The sequence below is a fragment of the Bos indicus genome, chromosome 2, assembly GCF_029378745.1.
Source record: "Bos indicus isolate NIAB-ARS_2022 breed Sahiwal x Tharparkar chromosome 2, NIAB-ARS_B.indTharparkar_mat_pri_1.0, whole genome shotgun sequence".
NCBI lineage: Eukaryota > Metazoa > Chordata > Mammalia > Artiodactyla > Bovidae > Bos > Bos indicus.
The window spans coordinates 89,374,075-89,396,656 of record NC_091761.1 but is presented as its reverse complement, the minus strand read 5'-3'; the positions used below and the strand labels follow the sequence as shown (position 1 = coordinate 89,396,656).

The 22,582-nt window shown below is 41.9% G+C and overlaps 1 protein-coding gene and 1 long non-coding RNA gene across 3 annotated transcripts in view; one reads left to right on the top strand and one right to left on the bottom strand.

Annotated features, from left to right (window-relative positions):
• The window catches only part of LOC109569328 (aldehyde oxidase 2), a 77,723-nt gene that overhangs the window by 3,990 nt on the left and 51,151 nt on the right, over positions 1-22,582 (bottom strand). For both annotated transcript variants that reach the window (XM_070769948.1, XM_070769939.1), the window contains 8 exons: positions 20,749-20,844; positions 17,801-17,929; positions 16,004-16,078; positions 15,209-15,261; positions 13,562-13,676; positions 10,633-10,698; positions 10,334-10,522; positions 9,885-10,052 (listed from right to left, as the gene is read on the bottom strand). In XM_070769948.1, the coding sequence (XP_070626049.1) occupies positions 9,885-10,052; positions 10,334-10,522; positions 10,633-10,698; positions 13,562-13,676; positions 15,209-15,261; positions 16,004-16,078; positions 17,801-17,929; positions 20,749-20,844 (891 nt within the window). The remainder of the gene's footprint in view (positions 1-9,884; positions 10,053-10,333; positions 10,523-10,632; positions 10,699-13,561; positions 13,677-15,208; positions 15,262-16,003; positions 16,079-17,800; positions 17,930-20,748; positions 20,845-22,582) is intronic.
• LOC139176802 (uncharacterized) lies at positions 3,608-20,376 on the top strand. Its single transcript, XR_011561259.1, has 3 exons — positions 3,608-4,533; positions 17,640-17,959; positions 18,836-20,376. It is a non-coding gene; the product is annotated as an uncharacterized lncRNA (long non-coding RNA).

Sequence of the window (22,582 nt, the reverse complement as noted above, 5' to 3'; positions counted from 1 at the left end):
GGGCTGGATGCAGGACAAAGCTCCTCAGTCTCATCTGAGGTAGATTCAGGTCAACTCTTCTGTTAAATTTTAGTCTCTCCAAAAACCTGTTTCCTATTCTTGTCACCAGACCTGGGTTCCTGGGGTACTCTTCTACTTTGGGACTCAGATCAGTACTCATTCTCTTGCTACCCCAGTCTTCTTGGGTCTCACCCACTCCCTAGCTTCTTGAGCAAGGACCCAATTTCCCTTTTTCCCTCAAGGATCTCAGCTCTGGGATGTAAACAGATCTTCGCTGGCCTTTCATGATCTTCTCTTTCACTTCTCCCTTGTTTAGGGCCATCATTCCCTTTCTCCCTCTTCCTCTTTCTCCCTGTTGGTTCTTGATAGCTATGACTAAGGCAATATATTGACTTTGGTGGTCAAGACTGATTCCACTTATAGCTAAACCTTCTGAAGTATATCTGTGCCCAGTCTCACTGGTTTCAGTGCCTAGTGTCATCAATCCAGGATTGTTCATCACCCTCATTGTGCAGGAAAGGATGAACTCAGGAGGCCTCCATTTTCCAAACGCTGCACATTCCGAAGAAAGGGTTAGCCTTTGACCAACTCCTGGGAGTAACACCCTAGCCCTTGGACTATCCTGCCTTGTAAGAGTGCCTTTGTTTACCTGAGGTCTTAATAATATCACTTGACTTCTGGAAGGGCTGGACACTGAGTGACTAAGGTCAGCTTTGCACACAACCTGTGCCTATGTGACTGATCCCTAATAAAACTCCTGGACACCAAGGCTCAGCCGAGCTTCCCTGGCTGGCAATACTTCATGTATCTTCTTCTTCCACATTGTTGCTGGGGAAAGCAGGTGGCTCTCTGTGTGACTCCACTGGAAGAAGACACCTGAAAGCCTCACCTGGTCTCTCCTGGACTTTGCCCCATGTGCCTTTGCCTTTGAAGATGTTAATCTATACCCTTTCACTGTAATAAGCCATTACCACGAATAACAGCTTTCTGAGTTCTGTGAGTCCATCACTGAGTCATCAGAACTGAAGGTAGCCCTGGGGACTTCTGACCCAGTCATCATCATCATCAGTGTGTATTGACCATTTACCACGTGTGACAGCTGCTAAATGCTTTTCATGTGTTTTATTCAAACCTTTTAACAACGCTGTAAGGAAACTACAGTTATTCTCTCCACGAACGTTTCCTGCCATTTTATAAAGAAATTAAATTATGAGTGGTTAAATGCATCATCAAAAGTAGGCTGGATGGCTGATTCATGTTGATGTATGGCAGAAATCAACACAATGTTGTAGAGCAATTACCCTTCAATTAAAAACAAATTAAAAAAAAAAATTAGGGCTGGGATCACAACCCCAGTGCCTTTGACTCCAGGGCCATATCTTAATCACAACGCTAAGAAATTGCGTCATAACTCCTTTCCCTGACTGGGTAAGATGGCTGCCTTTTTCCTTTTTCCCATTCTGCATCCCTTATTCCCTCTCTTAATCTGAGGGATGCCTCCAGTTTTGCCAGACTAAAGGAGCAACCTTCCAGAGACCAGGTAGAAGAATTTTTAGATGCAAAAATACATATTCACTAACAGTATCAGATCATCCCCTTCAGCAGTAAGAAAGGTCACTGTATGAAGTGTTACCACGTGTTGCCTCCTGGAACAAGCATGTTCAACGTCTTCCAAGACACCATGAGAGGCAGGGAGGAGGAGGAGGTGGTGAAGAATGGGCGAGTTCATGCCTGTCTGAATGTGTGAAGGTGTGTGTGTGTATGTGTGTGTGTGTGTGTATGTGTGTGTCCCGCCTATCTGCCTGTGTGTGCCTCTCATGGGAGCAGGATCACAGGCTCAGTGTTCTGCGGAAGCTGTTGCAGTAGCCCAAGTCGTGCGATCTGTATCTGTGCTCTGTATCACAGAATCCATGTGACTGAGGCATGACTGTGCTGTTTTAAGGTCCTGCTGATCGTCTGTGGCTCAGCTTCCGGCAGAACAGGCTAGATACTGCATGTTTCCACACGTTGCTGGAGTAGGTTCCAAAACCATAAGGAAAGGGCATACAGGCTTGTAGGACTGGCAGTACATCTCCCCCTGCTCAGAGGAACGCAAGCCTGTGTGTGGGTAGGATATGGGGTTGAGGACTAGCATTTGGGGGCAAACCAGCTGAGAACAGTGCAAGTAAAGTAGGCTTGTCACAGCACAGGAAATGCTCACACGCCTTTCCTTTTTCATCGTCAGGAAGGGCTTCCTTTGCTGAGCTAAACAGGTGGCACTTTTAATGTTGCCAACTCTCACCGAGTGTGTGCACCTAGAAATGCAAAAGAAGCAGGGAGGGAAAATGAGACATGGGTCCTAATGAGGTAGAGGGAGAAGAGTAGGTGAAAGGAGGCTGTTTTAGGGTTTTTTTTTTTTTTCTAGTTTTTTTCAAATCAAAGTATAAATTGATTTACAATATTTTATTAGTTTCACGTGTCCAACATAGTGATTCAACATTTTTATAGATTATACTCCATTTAAAGTTATTACAAAATAGTAGCTATATTTCCCTGTGCTGTACAATATATTCTTGTTGCTTATTTATTTTATATTGGGTTGTTATTATGGGAAAACCCAAGTGAACTTTTTGGCCAACCCAATACATAGTAGCTTGTATCTTTAAAAAAATTTTTTTGACTGTACCAGACAGCATGTGGGGTCTTTATTCCCTGACCAGGGATTGAACCCACACCTCCTGCATTTAGGATTGTGGAGTCTTAACCACTGGACCCCCAGGGAAGTCCAGTAGTTTTTTTGTATCTTTTAATTTTAATACTCCTCCCTCCTGCCCTCTCTGAACTGGTTATGTTTTAGGTTTTCAAAGTGGAGAAGGTAAAGGTCTTCAGAAAAAAGACATTTGCCAACTTTATAGAATTACAGGGCAGGACAAATTCTAGAAAGCATAATTTTTCTAATTTTTAAGATTGTGGCTTCCTTCATGTCTCTGAATCATAAAGTTGTTTTTTAATGAAATTGTTTCTAAGGAAAGTCCTAATTTGAAAGTGTTGATTAGGCATTTTCTGTATACCTTTAAAGGAAATGTCCTCTTTTGTTCCTTGTCCTATTTTAAATGACTTTACAAAATACATTTCCCAAGAATTACAATTCTCTCTCTCCCATCACTAAAAAGGAAATTTTGTATAGGAATGATATTTCTGGTGGTGTCTGTTTGAGCCAGGCTGCTCTGTTGAGCTCAGAGCAGAAACTAACACCAGCAACACTGTTCTGACCGGGAGGGAACCCCCTGAGAAAGGGCCCATGGATAAGAGCAACAGTTAACTACTGTAAGCAAGGTAACCATACTCGTCATATACATTTTTTTTTGTCATACTGGTCAAAAAAATTTTTCATATGATTATTCAATTTGTAGAACTTTTTAACAACAAAAATGCTCCAGGGACCTCCCTGGTGGTCCAGTGGTTAAGACTCCATGCTACCAATGCAGAGGGCATGGGTTTGATTCCTGGTCCAGGAACCAAGGTCCCTTTTGGCCGCTGGGTGCAGACGAAAGATTTTTAAAAAAAGCTCCAGGCTTCTTACCAATGCCTGCTTCTCACTGATGCTTAAAGCCAGTTATCCATGAAAGTGGCTGCTAAGTGTTAAGGGCTGTTTTTTTTTTTTTTTTTCCTGCCCTCAGCAGGTCAGCTTGATTTAATGTGGAAAGTCTTTTTAAGCCTCTGGGAGAGGCATATTTTGAAAAAAGGTCATTAGCAGTTATGGATATTTGGTGGAGACCAGAACTGTAATATTTACGTAGTGACTTGTATTCACACAGTATTTTTACATGCATTATTTTACTTAATTCCAAAGGAAAAATACAGAATGTTTAACCATCATTTCTGTTGAAGAAGTAGCTATACACTGGTTTTTATTTACCTTGTGGTTATAAGAAAGTTATTAAAAGAAGAGATCTGGGACTTTCCAATGCTCATGTTCTAGTATACAGACCTTCCGACTGTCTCACCTTCTTACTTGTAGAACAAATTGTCTTTTGACAAAAGTATTCACAGACCAAATACAAAAAGTATCAGTATCTGTTTCTAAAAAAAATTGGTTTCATAGTACAGTGTTGTATGCCAGTGTGAATCCTTACATATGTCAACTAAAAAGCTACATTGTAGTTGGAGCAAATGTATTGGGTTGTCCAAAAATTTCGTTTGGTGACATCTCACAGAAAAACCCGAACAAACTTTTTGAAAAACCTGAAGAAACTTTTGGGCCATCTCAATAAATTCTAATGCAGGTTTAAATTTGCTCTACTGTGCCAAAAAAACTGGTCAAGAGCCAAGCTATAAGAATTTTAGGAGGCCTGCTGTGTGAATGAACAAGAGTTTCTAAAGATCTAAAGCAGTAGATCTGCATTGTGATAGAGGCTAGTTGCTAGGAAACTGCTGACTGGATAAGAACTATTCAGGTTTCACCCAAAGATGTGAAGATAGAGTGGCTTGACCACATATTTCTATTTCTTTTATCTCTCTGCCATGGAAAACAACAGCTGCAGCCTTTCAGTTGTAAGTTTTTTCTACCAGGGAGGCAAGATCAGAACTGCCCCAGGGCATTTGCACTGGCTATTCTCTGCCTGGAATACACCCTTACCAGCTTCATGCTTGTTCCTCCACTTCATTTAGGCCTCAGATCAAACATGAATACTCCAGAGAAAGCTTCTTTAATAATCTAAAATAATCTATCACATGCTAGCCGCCTACTCTTCTGTTTTGTGTGACAATATTTATCACCACCTGAAATTATTTTGTGTATTTCTTTACTTGTTGACTGTCTGGTTTTACCAATAGAATGTAGGATCCATGTGGCAGAGACTGACTATCTCAGTGTTTTTTTTAGTTCCGAGCAGTGCTTGGCACATGGAAAGGGCTGAGTAAGTATGCTAGATGAATGAATGGATTGTAGGATGAATGATCAAAGCTGGGCTTCATCTCTTACGCCTTTGACTGTAAGAAAAGGTTAAGGTTAAGTTACAAAAGTTTGTCCCATTGACACTCAGGGATAACCCAGAGTTGGGCAAGCACTTATACTTTACAGCAATTATCTTCCCTCTCTGCTATGCTGTAAACAGCTAGAGAGAGGTGCCTGTGAGTCTAGTTCACCACTATACTCCTGAACCTCAAACTGTGGAAGAAGGGAAATATCATTTAATTTCTTGAATTTAAATAAGACATGAAAGGTAAGGAGGGGGATTAGCTGAGTGAGGAAAAGCAAGAAGATGATTCCAAGCAGCAGGAAGAGCTGGTGGAGGCCTCTGTCCTTGACATGTGGAACAGACAGATGAAAGCAAGTGTAGCTGAGGTGGAGAGACAAGACGAGGTAGGGTACCTCGTGCGGCTGGAGAAGTGGGGGAGTGCTGGCCAGGCTGAACTCTGCAGGTTTATAGGCTTGGCAGGGCAACATAAACAGCTTTATCTTTATCGTAAGAGTGATGGGAAATTTCTCACCTTGTGTACATGCTAGGAGGACACGATCATGTTTGTCATACCACACATCTCTGGTGGCAGTGGGTGTAGGGAGACCAGTTACAAGGCTGCTTTGACCCAGGCTAGAGAGATGGAAGTTGGACTTAGAGTCTCTAGAAAGTAAGCTTCTTGAAGGTAGAGATCACTCTCTTTGATTCACTGCTGTATTCTCAGCACCTAGATTAATGCCAGGCATGTATTAGATCCTCAATAAATGTTTAATGCATGAATGACATAGTGGTTAGACATGAAGTCAATAGAAATGGAGGAAAATAAACTGACCTCATGTATACTTGAATCAATGGGAAGACAGCCCTTTTCAAATCCTTGACAAGACTTGGGTGATCCAACAGTTTCTCTGTTCTAGCCTACAGACCAGTTATGAGGTCTGTAACTGGTCTGCAACCTAGAAACCTGCAGAGTCCAGGGTGCAAAGCACTGACTCATTAGAAAAGACCCTGATGCTGGGAAAGATTGAGGGCAAGAGGAGAAGGGAGCAACACAGGATGAGATGGTTGGATGGCATCTGATGGCAGCTGACTCAATGGACATGAGTTCAAGCAAACTCAGGGAAAAAGTGAAGGACAGAGAGGCCTGGCATGCTGCAGTTCATGGGGTCACAAAAAGTTGGACATTATTTAGTGACTGAACAACAACAGGAACATGACTGATGGAAGAGATTGTTGGGGGCTCAAACTGACAGGGTGTGATGAGGGACTAGCTACTGAGTATGAGAAAGAGAAATGTTGAGCTAAGTCCAAGGTTTCCGGTTTGTGTTACTATATGGATGGAGGAATACTGACATTTCCTGGGACAGGAAGTGGCAGTAGAATCTATATTCGTGTGTTTCTTGTTCCCTTTGTTAAACTGAGAACCAGGACTTCCTCCTCGTTGTCTCTTTCAGGAGGCTCCACTCAAGTCTGGCTCTAATTGTTCTCTCTCTGCTGACCTACAGTTGAGGAGGTTTGTAGGCTAGAAGAGAGAAACCATTGGGTCACCCAAGTCTTGTCAAGAATTTGAAGAAGGCTGTATTCTCATTGATTCAGATATATGTGAGGTCAGTGGAATTGCTAGGAATATTGAGGGTTGGATAAGAATGAAAGATAAATGGTCTTTCTCAACATGTTCTAAGTAACCTTAATAACAGGAGGGTTGGTATTAAGAAGTTAAAACTTCTGCCCTGTTCCTGCCTCTAAAACTTGTTCCAGTGGCTATAAATAAAGATGATAAGTTTGGAGGATAAACAATTTTTGCCAGGTATTTTCTCTTTGGGTTTAAGCAACTATATTTTTTGAGTGACGTTGCATGGGAAAATGATCTTCTCAATCCAGATTTCTTGTGAATGCAGGCTCAACCGAGTCACTCCCCATTATACTATTCAAATATTTTAAAATATTTATATTAGGGATATCCCGATTTTGTAAAATGAGTATATAAATAGGATATATATATATACAAACCTATATGAATATGTATAACATTCACTTTGCTATACAGCAGAAACTGACAGAACATTGTAAGCAAACTAAACTACAATAAAACTTTAAATAAATAAAAAACCCTATATGATTTAAAATGTGGTTAAAAGTGTGCATATGTGTGTATTTATAAATATATATACACATAACCCAAATGGTTATGTTATGGTTATTATGGTTATTTTTGGTTAGCAGGATTAGGGCTGATTTTAACTTTAATCTTATTCTTTTCAGCATTTTCTAGTTTTTCCATAATGGACATATGTGACTTTTATGAAGATAAAAATACTTGTTATGCAAATGAGGTTTGTAATATGAAATATAGATTATAATATAAGGTGATATTTAGAATGAGTATTTTCCTGTGGTCATGTATGGATGTGAGAGTTGGACTATGAAGAAGGCTGAGCGCCAAAGAATTGATGCTTTTGAACTGTGGTGTTGGAGAAGACTCTTGTGAGTCCCTTGGACTGCAAGGAGATCCAACCAGTCCATTCTGAAGAAGATCAGCCCTGGGAGTTCTTTGGAAGGAATGATGCTAAAGCTGAAACTCCAGTACTTTGGCCACCTCATGCGAAGAGTTTACTCATTGGAAAAGACTCTGATGCTGGGAGGGATTGGGAGGGCAAGAGGAGAAGGGGACAACAGAGGATGAGATGGCTGGATGGCATCACCGACTCGATGGACGTGAGTCTGAGTGAACTCCGGGAGTTGGTGAGGGACAGGGAGGCCTGGCGTGCTGCGATTCATGGGGTCGCAAAGAGTCGGACACGACTGAGCGACTGATCTGATCTCTGATTTTAATACTCATTCTAAAATACTTATATTTTAGAAAATGAGAGGTCACTCTCACATTGACTGTGATCATTTAGTTGATGGGTGTACAAATCAGTACATGCTTTATATCCATGAAGACATTTATTAATCTTACCATGAAACCATCAGATTTGGGAGAAAATGTGGCCTCCTTACATGGGCCAGGTAGCTGACAGGCTGAGTTTCAAATGGTGAATGAAATTAAAGTGATTCACATTTTATCATTGCATGTGACGGAGTGACTGCCAGACAACTGGACTATTAAAAGCGGCCTGAAGTCTTGGAAATGAAGAAATTCATTTTCTAAAAGCTGGGACATTTGAAGGCTGAACATGTTCAACCATGCAAGAAAGGAAGATTAGTATCTTCTGTTGTGTTTTTTTGGTTACCCGAATCTGCCCCATTTCAGAAAAGGATATTTATTACTGCAAAAGGTGATGGAGGACTTCTGTTTAAGGGTCAGAAATGCTTGTGCTTTTGGGAGTGGAGGTCACATGATTCTGCAGTTTCGTGTCATTGGTGCTGTTGCGAATGGGCAGACATGGCTCTCCAGGCCTGAACAGCCCAGAGGAGTCCCTGCGGTGAAGGAGGGTGGGGTCTCTGGCCTTGACCATCTGAGCAGGGACTGGCCTGAGGCAGATGATTGGAATTCTTTCTGTGGACAGTGCAATTGGCTGAGGGTCAGCCTGAGGGGCAAAACCATCTCTGGGAGACGGAGGGAAATCCAGGATGGTCAGTATTATTGGAGTCCATGAAATGCTGAGTCAGATTTGGAGATGGGGAGAGGACTGGATCACGCAGGGGAAGGGAATGAGTAGTTATGAAACATTCCTTTAAGTAATATTCCTAAATCCTGAGTCACTTTGTTCTTTCACTCTATGGCTGGCTGTTTTAAGGAGGTCAGTTAAGTATTTGGGTTTCCTTTAATATAGTTATGAAAACACACATTTCTTTTAAGAAGTAGAGAATCAGTTCTTTTCTCTCTAGGAGGCAGTTATTATTTCTTTGGAGCCAGATGGTCTGGGCTTGAGTCTTGACCTTGGGTAAATTACTATACCTCAGTTTCCTCAATAGTAACATGAAGAAAATCATAGTAGTTACCTGATAGAGTTGTAGGAATGAGTAGTGAGATAATCTGTAAAATATCTAGTCAGTGTGAACTACCATTACTGTTGATGTAAGGAAGCTATGAGGAAATCAGTGCAGGGTGGAACCAATGACCCACCCACTACTGAGTGTCTGCCCCAGCCAGCAGGCTGGCGTTGCTGTGTGCACATGTGTATAGCAGATGGCTCCCAAATCCTCACCCCTGGGCTGGGAGGCACTGCTATGAAATGAAATGAAGTGGAGAAACATCAGCGGGACATGAGACCACATGTTTCCTGAATAAAAGACAGACTGGGTGTACTCTGTGTTTGTACAGAGGACGTGGAAAGTGACATTATCAAATACTTCTCCTTGACCTGGGTTATTTTTTGTGTATTTGTTTTTGTTGAAGAATTGGATAGATTTGGTAGGATAGAGGGAGGGAATATTTAGAATGGTTTGGTGAAAATGGTCTGTTGTTTCATATTTAGCTATTTGTTTCTGAAGCACCATAAATTATCCTGCTTAAAGATTGCCCATGGGGTGGGGTGGGAGGGAGGTTCAAGAGGGAGGGGACATATGTATACCTATGGCTGATTCATGTTGATGTATGGCAAAAACCAACACAATATTTAAAGCAATTATCCTTCAATTAAAAATAAATAAATTTAAAAACAGAAAAAAAAAAAGGTTGCCCAGATGATTAAGTTACATAACAGATGGGGAAATGCTTTTCATAAAGTTTAAATTACTACATATACTAAAAGGTATTTGTGTGATTATTTTTATCATCTTATACTTGATGAGCTTGTATCTTATAATGTGCTCTTATAATTTGATGATAATTTACCCAAGTAAATTATATATAATTTATAATATAACATATATTTTGTATCATAAATTTTTTATAATGTATATATAAGATTTATATATAATCTTATAATTTACCTGAGTAGTCTAAGATTCAAGATACAGAAAAATCACCTTTTAGGAAAATAAACAGTAATTCCATACCATTTCTGTGAACCGATCTGCACAGGCCATTCGAACCCATTCTGGAGTCGCTGGGCTCTTCACTGTGAAATCCTCAGCTATGTCTCTTTCTTTGCGAGCTGCAGCCACAGCATCAGTGATGGCAAAGAACACGGATGACCCCAGGAACATCCCAGACTCCCCCAGGCCCTGCAAGGAAGAACATTTGTTTTAGAGGCTTCTACACTAGACCATCAGCCACTGTAGGTGAAGGGCAGGTCTTTTTCACCAACTCCTAGCACAGCATCTTACATAAAATAATTTTCAATAATTGTTTGTTGACTGACTGACTGAGTGAAGCTTGCATACTCTTAGAAATCCTAGCATCACTTAAAATGTAAAAATCCTGTGTGGGTTAACTAGTTGTTCTACAGGAAAGGTAGTGTGTGTTTTTAAAAGCACATTGTGTAGTTGTAGGTTTGAATGCTTACCTTGGATGAATAGATGGTTAGTGGAGTTTGTGATGATGGCAACAAGGAGACATTAAATTCCTCTGGGACATCGCTGATGGTTGGAATTTTGTACTCATCTGGGCCTCGAGAGTACAGGACACCTTCTGGGGAATATTTCAGCTCTTCAGTGGTATAAAGGCCCATTCCCTGAATAAACGCACCTTCAATCTGAAGAGGGAAAATGCCAAGCTCTGATATTATGTGCTTTTCAGAAGGCCTTTACCGACCCCACAATGACTCTCAAAAAGAGGCATCCATCCAGGTGGGGCAGCACCTACCTGCCCAATATCGATGGCCGGATTTAGACTGCAGCAGGCATCCATGACGATGTCTGTTCTGATTTTCTGCCAAAATTAAAATTCAGTTCAGTTCAGTTGCTCAGTCATGTCCGACTCTTTGCAACCTCATGAACCGCAGCACGCCAGGCCTCCCTGTCCATCACCAACTCCTGGAGTCCACCCAAACCCATGTCCATCGAGTCAGTGATGCCATCCAACCGTCTCATCCTCTGTTGTCCCCTTCTCCTCCTGCCTTCAATCTTTCCCAGCATCAGGGTCTTTTCCAATGAGTCAGTTTTTCTCATCAGGTGGCCAAAGTATTGGAGTTGCAGCTTCAACATCAGTCCCTCCAATGAACACCCAGGACCAATTTCCTTTAGGATAGACTGGTTGTATCTCCTTGCAGTCCAAGGGACTCTCAAGAGTCTTCTCCAACACCACAGTTCAAAAGCATCAATTCTTCAGCACTCAGCTTTCTTCACAGTCCAACTCTCACATCCATATATGACCACTGGAAAAACCATAGCTTTGACTAGACGGACCTTTGTTGGCAAAGTAATGTCTCTGCTTTTGAATATGCTATCTAGGTTGGTCATAACTTTCTTTCCAAGGAGTAAGTGTCTTTTAATTTCATGGCTGCAATCACCATCTGCAGTGATTTTGGAGTCCCCAAAAATAAAGTCTGACATTGTTTCCACTGTTCCCCATCTATTTGCCATGAAGTGATGGGACTGGGATGCCATGATCTTAGTTTTCTGAATGTTGAGCTTTAAGCCAACTTTTTCACTCTCCTCTTTCACTTTCATCAAGAGGCTCTTTAGTTCTTCACTTTCTGCCATAAGGGTGGTGTCATCTGTATATCTGAGGTTACTGATATTTCTCCCGGCAATCTTGATTCCAGCTTGTGCTTCCTCCAGCCCAGCATGTCTCATGATGTGCTCTGCATATAAGTTAAATAAGCAGGGTGACAATATACAGCCTTGGTGTACTCCTTTTCCTATTTGGAACCAGTCTGTTGTTCCATGTCCAGTTCTAACTATTGCTTCCTGACTTGCATATAGGTTTCTCAAGAGGCCCTGACCCTAAAAACTTGAATTAAAAATACTATTTTAGGGTTTATTCAAATGGTTCCAATTTATTCCAGGACTCTTGCTAGTTGATTAGCACTACATGGAACCCCATCAACATTAGAGGTGGTAAGACATCTACTAAGCTCTTCAAATTTAGTGCTAGGAGGACTGTTGATGATCTCAGAAGGTCTTCCGTTTTCATAGTTTTGGTTTATCTTAAGTGACTTTAAAGTCCATGATATGTGGGTGTGTCTGGGTATCACTTAGTAAATAAATGAGCCCGATTATCCATCAGATTCTGAAGCTGGATTTGTAATTAAAATCATGAGCTCATCTAAGCCTCATAATGGTTTGCTATAGGTGGTATTGTTGCCATTTTACTGAGGAAATCATGTAGCCACAGTGGCATGTATGAATTTGGGGATTTGTAAGATCTTCGGTTTATTAAGGGTAACTGTTGAGACCAATTTACTTCCTTCCCTGAGAAACATCACACTAATCTGGCCCTTGTGTTGTGTTATTGGGCACGTGCACACAGATTGTGGAGACGCCACACAAAGCCCTGCGTGCCTGTGATCCATCTCAGGAATATCTCTGGTACTACTGATCTCAGTACTACCTTGGGATAATTGACTTTGGGGAGATATCACATCACTATATGCTTTTAAAGCATTTACTCAAGACAGTTTACTAAATTACCTAGTCAGATAGATAACTTGATATCAATAACCTCAGATATGCAGATGGCAGCTTGTACACACTTATGACAGCAAAAAGGAACTAAAGAGCCTCTTGATGAAATTGAAAGAGGAGAGTGAAAAAATGGCTTAAAACTCAACATTCAGAAAACTAAGATCATGGCATCCAGTCCCATTACTTCATGGCAAATAGATGGGAAAACAATGGAAGCAGTGGCAGACTTAATTTTTTTGGTCTCCAAAATCACTGCAGATGGTGACTGCAGCCATGAATTTAAAAGACACTTGCTCCTTGAAAGAAAAGCTATGACCAACCTGGACAGCATATTAAAAAGCAGAGACATTACTTTTCTGACAAAGGTCCATAGTCAAAGCTATGGTTTTTCATGTGGTCATGTATGGATGTGAGAGTTGGACTATAAAGAAAGCTGAGGGCCGAAGAATTGATGCTTTTGAACTGTGGTGTTACAGAAGACTCTTGAGAGTCCCTTGGACTGCAAGGAGATCCAACCAGTCCATCCTAAAGGAAATCAGTCCTGAATATTCATTGAAAGGACTGATGCTGAAGCTGAAACTCCAATAATTTGGCCACCTGATGTGAAGAACTGACTCCTTGGAAAAGACCCTGATGCTGGGAAAGAGTGAAGGCAGGAGGAGAAGGGGATGACTGAGGATGAGATGGTTGGATGGCATCACCGACTCAATGAACATGAGTTTGAACAAGCTCTGGGAATTGGTGATGGACAGGCAAGCCTGGAGTGCTGCAGTCCACGGGGTTGCAAAGAGTAGGGCACGACTGAGCGACGCGACTAAACTGAACTGAAATAGATAAATTGACCTTCCTTTAGGAATAGATGCTTTTTTTCACAGAAAAAACAAAACAAAACCCCCAAACCCCACAAAACTTTGGAATGTAATTTTGTCTGAAATAGAATAAAAAATTTAATGCATTTTAGGCTGTCATGAGCAATTCTTTCTCAACTACCTCTTTTTGAGTGGAAATTTAGGATAAAGCTGAATCTCTCGACATTCCCGTGTAATTGAAAGAATCTTGTTCTTATTGTACAAGTATTACATAATGAAAGGGGGCTATTAATGTAAACACATTTTGTTGTTGTTGTCGTTCTAACTTGCCAAGAGGAAACCTGTCAAATGACTTACTTTGTGAGCTCCTGTCAGGCAGTCAATTTCAACCTCAGAACAGGCAGCTCCATAGACATAGTAGGGGAAAGGGTCTCCCTCTCCCTTCTCCCAGTCCATGAAGGCCTTGTAGCCCCTGATGGAAGAAATAAAGTCCTTTAGCTTGGGAGGGGGGTGCAAACAATATTGATTTGTTTTAAAAGTTACCAAAATTTTCATTAGCATTTTATTTGATTGATGTTGATTGTGACCGCCTTTTAAGCTCAATTAAACTGCTACCTGTGTTTGCAATCTAGCTTGTTACGGGAACCCTAACATTTGCCTCCATTTTTAAAGAGGAAATGCTTTGTGCTCAAGTTAGGATGCCAAAAAAGGAGAAACCAACAAACTATTTCACTTGCTCTGGACCTCACTGTATCTTGAGGAATTAAGATTTGAGTTTTAGATCTGCACACTGAAAACCTCAATTGATTTTATTAGGATTCCCAGAATCCGGGAAGTGACTGCTACGCTGCTAGGCCTTTTCAGTCGTGTCTGACTCTTTGTGAGGGACCCCTAGATTGTGCTAACTGAACTCATAAGGAACTGATGGTAATACAGGGCTGGTGAAAAAGGGCAGGTAATTCAATGTGTTGTTAATGGAAGATGGACCCAGCTAGAGGGCTGATCTGCCCTTTTGTTGGGTAGATGAAATCAGGAATTTGGAACTCATGTACAGGGCATTGGGCTGGCTGTTACCTCCTTTCTTCATGAGATTCTCTGTGTGTGTGTGTGTGTGTGTTAGTTTGTTTCATTTGATTGTAAAACTAATGTCAATACTTCTTGCATTTGACAATCAGCTCTCCTCTGTGTGTGTGCTTCCCTGGTGGTTCAGCAGTAAAGAATCTGCCTGCAACGCAGGAGACACAGGAAATGCTGGTTGGATTCCTGGGTTGGAAAGATCTCCTGGAGGAGGGCATGGCAACCCACTTCAGCATTCTTGCCTGGAGAATCGCATGGACTGAGAAACCTGGAGGGCTACTGTCCATAGGGTTGCAAAGAGTTGGACGTGACTGAAGCGACTGAGCACTCACATATGCTCCTTTTCGTGTTTTGTTTAATTAACATGCATCTACTGAGGGCCTTCACTGCCAGCCACTGCACCAATGATGAGTGGTGATCACCATCCTATCCGTCTCTCCATCTCTCTTGCTTTGTTACCAATAATAGAGCCCATTCAAAATTTTTTCTCCTCAGCGGATACACTAACAATTGCCTTCTGATTGAGTTCAGAAGTCAAATTAAGCATCTTATCCATCTCTCTTGCCCAGAAAGGAGCTTCAAAATAGAAAGGTTTTATGATAAAGGGAAGGAGATTTGTAAAACTGAGTTGCAACTTATTTCTAATGGTATCTTCTTACTACTCATGGTAAAGAATAGTAAATAATGATTAGATGTTACAATTCATATTTGTTTATTTATTTTTACAAATTAGGGATATTTTTATTATTTACTATTTCTTTGAACATAGCTCAAAGGCCTATGTGAAATCATGGAATTTGGAGCCTAGAGGGAACCTTAAGGACCACAAAATAAAAATTTATTTTACAAATGAGGGAACTGAGGCCCAGAGTGATTTGATGGCCTCATATTTTCTTAGCCAGGTCAAGGCATTATTGTAATTTTTACCTGAAGTATCCAGTAGCTGAAAGACTGATTCTTTGTTCAAAAGCAGCTTCTATCTGCAGAATGGGCATATTTAGTCAGAATAAGATAAACATACCATCTGAGAGGGGAAAATGAAAATATTCTATACACCAAAATTGACATTTGAAAATTGTTACTGGTGCTTTGTTACCAATAATAGGACCTATCCTAATATTTTTGCTCCTCAGCTGGTATACTAACAATCTCCTTCTGACTGAGTTCAGAAATCTAAATTAAGCAAATAAAATGGAATCTTGCTGCACATCATGATATAGGGGCTTAGTTCTCAAGGTATTTACAGCTTCATTTCTAAGTGTTAAAACTCTGGCCAATGTGTGTGCCAGTGTGAGATAATTGTTTTAATGAAATAAGATATAGGACATTGTAAAGTTGGATGAAGCAAGTCATTTCCCTTGAGGCATATTCACAGTTAGGCTTTTTTGTTTTCTTCCTCCCTACTTAAAGCATCACCTTTTTATGGCTTAGGAAGGCTCAGTCTTTTCCTCTTTCTTATTTAGGAAGAGAGGGTAAGTCTCTGGTAATTCTTCACACACTTCTGTTCCTCCTCTCAGCGATGCTGTTTCCTGTGCTCTGACCCCACTACTGCCTGGGATAGTTCACAAAGCAGCCATCTCAGCCAGGTAATCCCGCCCTCTCCCACAGCCACCTGCTCCTAGGACTGAGTCTACATGGGGCAGCTATGCACTACCATAGCACTCTCAGCACTGGTGTGGACTACTTTCTCATTTGTAGTGACAGACAGAGTGGAACACTTACCCATTCTTCCCAGGTACCTTCTGGATTTTTCTTAATGATGGGCTCAAGGCGTTTCAGAAGGATCTGACAAGCATTCTTAAAGGAGTAAAGAAGTGAATGCTCATTAGAGAAGACTGGAGGTTAGGATTTGAAAGAATATTGAAAGAATTTGAAAATAATTTGAAAGAATATTGGTGGATAATTGACCAGTTCAGTGAATGCTTATGAAGTGTTTGACACTGACACAGTGGGAACTCAGGGATGGTATCACACCACTCCTGACCTTGAGGAGAGTATCTTTTATAGAGAGTGCTTTCTCTTCCTCATTCATTTCCTGTGAAAATATGGGCTAAGTTGAATTTCTACTTTCAGATCCCCTTTCTAAGAATATTCATGTTCTTAATTCCTTCTCCCTTTTTTTCTAACCCTAACCTTCTTTCATATTTTTTAGCCATTACGATCAGTGGAACAAAATTATTTTCATTCAAATTTGTGCTTTTCAGTCTATAACAATGATATGCCAGTATCCCTCTGGGTCTGAAATATTGTTCAACTCTCTGTCTGTCCTTTTATCCCTCTGTCTGTTCATCCATCCACCACCAAACTACTTCAGTTAAGGCATTGGCTTTGAGTGTGAAGTGAGAAAATAAATTTGTTTTTGTAATAAGCTAGATCGACAAAGTTTCTGATTCTTGATACAGAAACCTAAAACCCTAGAAGACAAATGCATAGTTTGGGCTGACACCCACCATACACACTGAGCAGTTCTTGCTTTGTGTTTGATTCTACCTAAAATTGGATCTCATGAATTTGAGGTTTCCCAACTTGTTCTGAGCAAAATGAGTCTATTTTTTGAGTCTTGGAGATGTCTCCACAATGATAAGATGGATTTGAAAGTGGTCTCTTTTGGTAGCATAATTGCAGTGTCCTGGGAGTAAGGACATATGTCTCCCCTCAATGTCCCAGTGGAAAAAGTGGACAGTTTATAACAGAAACATGAAAAATAGATATTACTTCAAAAATATATGCAGTAAGATCTTTGAATTAAGAAATATGAAGTCATCATTCTATTCTGAATTAGTGAAGATTTATCTTTTTATACATCATTTAGAAAAATAAGTACAAAGAAAAAGGAAGTACTGAGGTAGAATTCTTACTGATGCAGAAACTTTAATTGCAGCATGTCTACCTGCCTGGGCTTCTGCTTGCCTACCTGCCTGTAAGAACTTGTTTACAGGAAACTTGCACAGGTCTGCATTATGCAGTACCCAGATTTCTTCTTTCTGTATCTCCCAGGGACAGAGACTGTTTGCCAACATCTACTCCTCCATAGAGCTGGGCCTATGGATCCCCACTGCTCTAAGTTTCCCCAGCCTCCCTTGTTGTTGGACTTTGCCTGAGGCTGTTCTGCTAATGCATGCTGAGGGGAAGTGACTTGTATTCCTCCCGGGTTTCCCCCATGCTCTTTCCCTTCTCTGGCTCACTCGAGTGATGACACTCTGGGCAATCTTGAAAGCCACATGTTGAAGATGGAGGAACTGCCATCATTCTGGGTGCTCAAATGACCAAATATTCCTTCTGCAGTATTATACACACACAAAAAAAGAACTTTTGTTGTGTTGGAGTCATTATATTCTGGGTCTATTTGTCATCTCAGTTTGGGTCCAACTAACACACTCTCCAGGCATTTTGGTGATCCCAAGCCTACATTCTGTGACACAGATGACTTCTCTGAAGCCAACCACTGTGCCTGTATCCAGTTACGAAAACCAGAGATGTGGAGAAAGCACCCAGGGAAAGACAGACAGAAGGAAGCACCTGCACGGCTTTGCCATTGATATCTGCTCCGACGGATGCTGCTGTAGCGATTGTATTAGGCACCATGGCGGTACTTGTTTCACAGATGTGCAAGTGAGACATGGGTATTTTTAATTCACGGCTGGCCACCTATGAGAAAAAGAAATAATTTTAAACCTGGTAAGACCTTCTTTTTAAGACTTGAGTCATTCTTTTTCTTAGTTAAAATTTTATTTTTATTACATCCACAATATCCTCTAAAGCCTAACATAATGCATTTATAACAATTAAAACCACTTTTTAGTAAGACCTCATGCTAATTTTTGAAGCGTTTTCTTGGTAATATTCCACAGCAGTTCTTCAATTCAAATTTAGTGTACTTAGGATGTTAAGGATTTCCTATTTTCTAAATTTTGCATGTGTAGAGAATAGGCCAAGTTGAGATTATTCAGATTAACTTGGTGACGGTGGCAGGAAGAGAGATAGAAATTAAATTGATTGATTCAGAGTTTGGTCTTAAGTCTGTTGGTACCGGTATCAGATGAACTTGGAAGGACTGTGAGGGCCTGTCTCGCCCTAGTTCCCACCTTCAGTTCAGTGCTTTTAAAAAATATGTATTATTTCATTGTGGCACATCAGACCTTTGGTTGCAGCACGCAAACTCTTAGTCGCAGCATGTATGGAGTCTTAGCCACTGGACCACCGGGGAAGTGCCCCCAGTTTAACTTTAGCTTCCTCCTTCTTTTCTTCTGGGGCTCCCCAGGTGGTGCAGGGTTGAAGAATTCATCTGCTAATGCAGGAGATGCAAAAGACTCCAGTTCAATTCTTGGATTGGGAAGATCCTCTGGAGGAAGAAATGGCAAACCACTCCAGTATTCTTGCCTGGGCAATCCCATGGACAGAGGAGCCTGGGGGGCTACAGTCCATGGGGTCGCAAAGAGTCAGACAAGACTGAGCTCATATGTCATGTCACTCTTTTTTTCTATTTGTTTCCACCTGATTATACTCCTCTAGTGTGTGCTGTTCAGTCTTCCTTTTCTGTTATTTTCGTTCCAGTTTCTCTAGCGGACACATATGGCAATGAAGATGTTTAACCAAGAAGAAATGAGAAAGAAAGAGAGGTAAGGAAGAAAAAAACGTTATTTTGGCTGATATTATTTTTTAGTTTTTGCAAAAAGGCTTTTTCTAAATGTCTGCAGGTATGAACCTATTCATACTTGCTAATCTTCAAACTAATATTATTCAGGACTGAATTTTTCCAGAAAGATGCAAAATGAGAAAAAAAAGGGGACAATTTGATTAATTCTTGGTGATGAAAATCCAAAAGGAATTTATTGGTTCACACACCTGGGAAGGATGGAGGAGTTAGTGTCATGTATATCTGTGTCTAGGGGCTTTGTGGTCTCATTCAGTTCCCCTCACAGTCTTTCACAGTCTTTCTATGATAATGGCCATGTTATTTCCAACCGTAGATGAGTTTCATCTTTGGCACAGAATTGCCCCTAACAACTCCTGGCCTAAGCACAGTGGCTAAGCAACCACAAGGGAAAAATAGTTCCTTTCTCCTGGCATCTACACAGCACCCCAGGAAAGGATGCTGATTAGATTTGCTCGGCCATGTCTTTTTCCCAGACCGATCTCTGCAGCCAGCAGGGTTCAGGAACCATGCCTGGCCAGACCAGGGGCCTATGTCTATATCTGTGGCAGGTGTTGAGGCAAGGAGGGGGATGAGGTTAAAAGGTAACAGAATTGAGGTGTCCTTCAAAACTACATAGAGTTTGGGAGAGGTATTCCAAAGGAGCTGAGGGACTGAATGGTCAAAAGTTGCAGATGTGCACTATAACAATCTAGTAAATTATACATAAATCCCTATTAGCTCAGCTGGTAAAGAATCCGCCTGCAATGCACGAGACCCTGGTTCGATCCCCAGGTTAGAAAGATCTCCTGGAGAAAGGATAGGCTACCCACTCTAGTATTCTTGGGCTTCCCTGGTGACTCAGACAGTAAAGAATCTGCCTGCAATGCGGGACACCTGGGTTCTGAGTTCGATCCTTGAATAGGGAAGATCCTCTGGAGAAGGGAATAGCTACCCACTCCAGTATTCTTGCCTAGAAAATTCCCATGGACAGAGGAGCCTGGCATGCCACAGTCCATGGGATCGTGAAGAGTCTGAGACATGACTGACTGACTTTCAGTTTCACAGTTAAATTTATTCAATTTAAAGTATTATTTTTTCTTTCTTTTGGGGCTATGTCTTCCTACTTTGTATATATGTGTGTGTGTTACATATCTTTTAAAAATTATAGGATGATGACAGTTGATGAACTATTTGTCCCTGATGGTCAAAACAATATATTAGCCACCCAATATTATTGTCCAGACTTTAAAAATTATACATACTGGTCTCAAAATAGAAAAGTTGAGAAACCTCCCACTCTGGATAAACCTGCATGTGTACCCACAACAGTGCTGTCAATTCAGTTCAGTCGCTCAGTCGTGTCCGACTCTTTGCGACCCCATGGACTACAGCACGCCAGGCCTCCCTGTCCATCACCAACTCCTGGAGCTTGCTCAAACTCATGTCCATCGAGTCGGTGATGCCATCCAACCACCTCATCCTCTGTCGTCCCCTTCTCCTCCTGCCATCAATCTTTCCCAGCATCAGGGTCTTTTCCAAGGAGTCAGTTCTTCGCATCAGGTGGCCAAAGTACTGAGTGCTCTGCAGGCCCACCAATGGTGTTTTCACTAAGAACCACCTCCGTCCATAAACCCTGGCCAAGCTCCAGGAATGTTTGTACACGTGTTGATTTCTACCACCTCTGCCATTCTAGCTGGCATGTAAGAAGTTTTTCAACTTAATAGTCAAGATCTTAGGGTGCACGTACAGGGGGTTGTCATTAACTCTAAAATTAGTGCCAAAAGTCAGTCATGTCAACAGTGTATAGAGAGATGAATTTTATTTCCCTCACCTGCAGCATTTTGGTGTGAATACCTTGTCCCAGTTCGTTGCCTCCATGTGTGACCAATACAGACCCGTCAGTGTAAATATGAACCAGCGCAGCTGCCTAGAGAAACAACACAGAAGGTACAACTTAGTGCAAGTCAGCGTTTAGGGAGGTTCAGTGTCAGAACTGAGATGGTGAGACGCCAAGCTCACAGAGTGGCGAGGGTCAGAGAGATAGCTTTCCTGGTAGGACACTGAAGTGCTAAAGTCGCCCATAAAGAACATTCCTACTGAGCCTGGTTTCAGTGGGAGCCCCTTTGGATACCTTGGGAGTTGTGAGTATTGGTTCCAACTATTTGAAAGCCTCTTCTCCACTTCGATTCTCTGGCTGACCACTCAGCCAGCTTCTGAAACATTGCAGGTTTGCACAGATTACGTGCCAACCTGTGCTCAGCTCGGTGTGTAGAGATGAATAAGATGTGGTTCTTCCTCAAGTAGCTCACAGTGTAGTGGGAGGACAGGCTGGAGAGTGAGTCATTGTGAGCAATGTTCTGTGAGATAATGGACATGGCAGAGGGGCCCTGGGAGAGCAGATCCAGATGCTTCTGTGGAGCCTGGGAACATGCTGTGCTCATACTCAGTCACTCAGTTGCAACCCTATGGACTGTAGCCTGCTGGCTCCTCTGTCCATGGGGTTCTCCAGGCAAGAATACTGGAGTGAGTTGCTATGCCCTCTTCCAGAGCCTCTTCCCCACCCAAGGATTTAACCTGCATCTTCTGTGGCTTCTGCATTGACAGGCAGATTCCTTACCACTGAGCCCGGGAAGGGTGCCCCTAAATGACCACTGAATGGAATCAGAGGGAAGAGGGGTTCACCACTGGGTAAGGTGGGCAAAAGATCCCCACTGTGTGTCAGGGAAAACTGGCTCCTGACTACAGTATGAGGACCTTTGGGATTTGGTCTCTAGAACTTTCCCAGATTCAGCTCTGTCTTTTCCCTCCTTGTCTCCAAGCCTGACAACTGCTCCTTGCCGACCTGTGTTCTTGCTGATGTGGTTCTCTCTTCCTGGCCTCTTCCCTGGCCTTCAGACCTCCGGCCTGTTCTGTGAAAATGTCCCTGAACCCTTCTTATTCCCCCTGGGAAGGATCAGTCACCCCTCCTTGGCACTTCCTCTTATGGGGGTGCACTGGGTTGAATAGTGTCCCTGCCTATACCCCCAATTCATGTCCACCTGGAACCTCAGAATGTAACCTTGTTTGGAAACAGAGTCTGTAAAGGTGTAATTAGTCAAGATGAGGTCATACTGGATTAGAAAATGAAAAAAACGTGAAAGTGTTAGTCACTCAGTTATGTCCAACTCTTTGCAACTCCGTGGACTGTAGCCTGCCAGGCCCCTCTGTCCATGGAATTCTCCAGGCAAGAATATTGGAGTGGGTAAGCCATTCCCTTCTCCAGGGGAATCTTCCCCACCCAGGGATTGAAACTGAGCTTCCCACATGGCAGGCAGATTCTTTACTGTCTGAGCCACTACAGACACCCATTCTGGATGAGGGTGGACCCTACATTCATTGAGTAGTGTCCTCATAAGAAGGTCACGTGAAGATGGAGGCAGAGACTGGAGTTCTGCAGCCACAAGCCAAGAAACTCCAGGAACCCCCAGAAGCTGGAGGAGGCAAGAAAGGAGTCTTCCCTGGAGCCTTCAGAAGGCCTTGCTGACACCTGGAGTTTGCAGTTCTAGCCCCTAGAACTGAGAGAACAAACGTGTCATTTTAAGCCACCAAGCTCATGGTTCTTTGTTACAGCAGCCATGGGAAATGAACACTAGCATGACAGGCTCTTCTCTGAGTGTCTCTCAGAG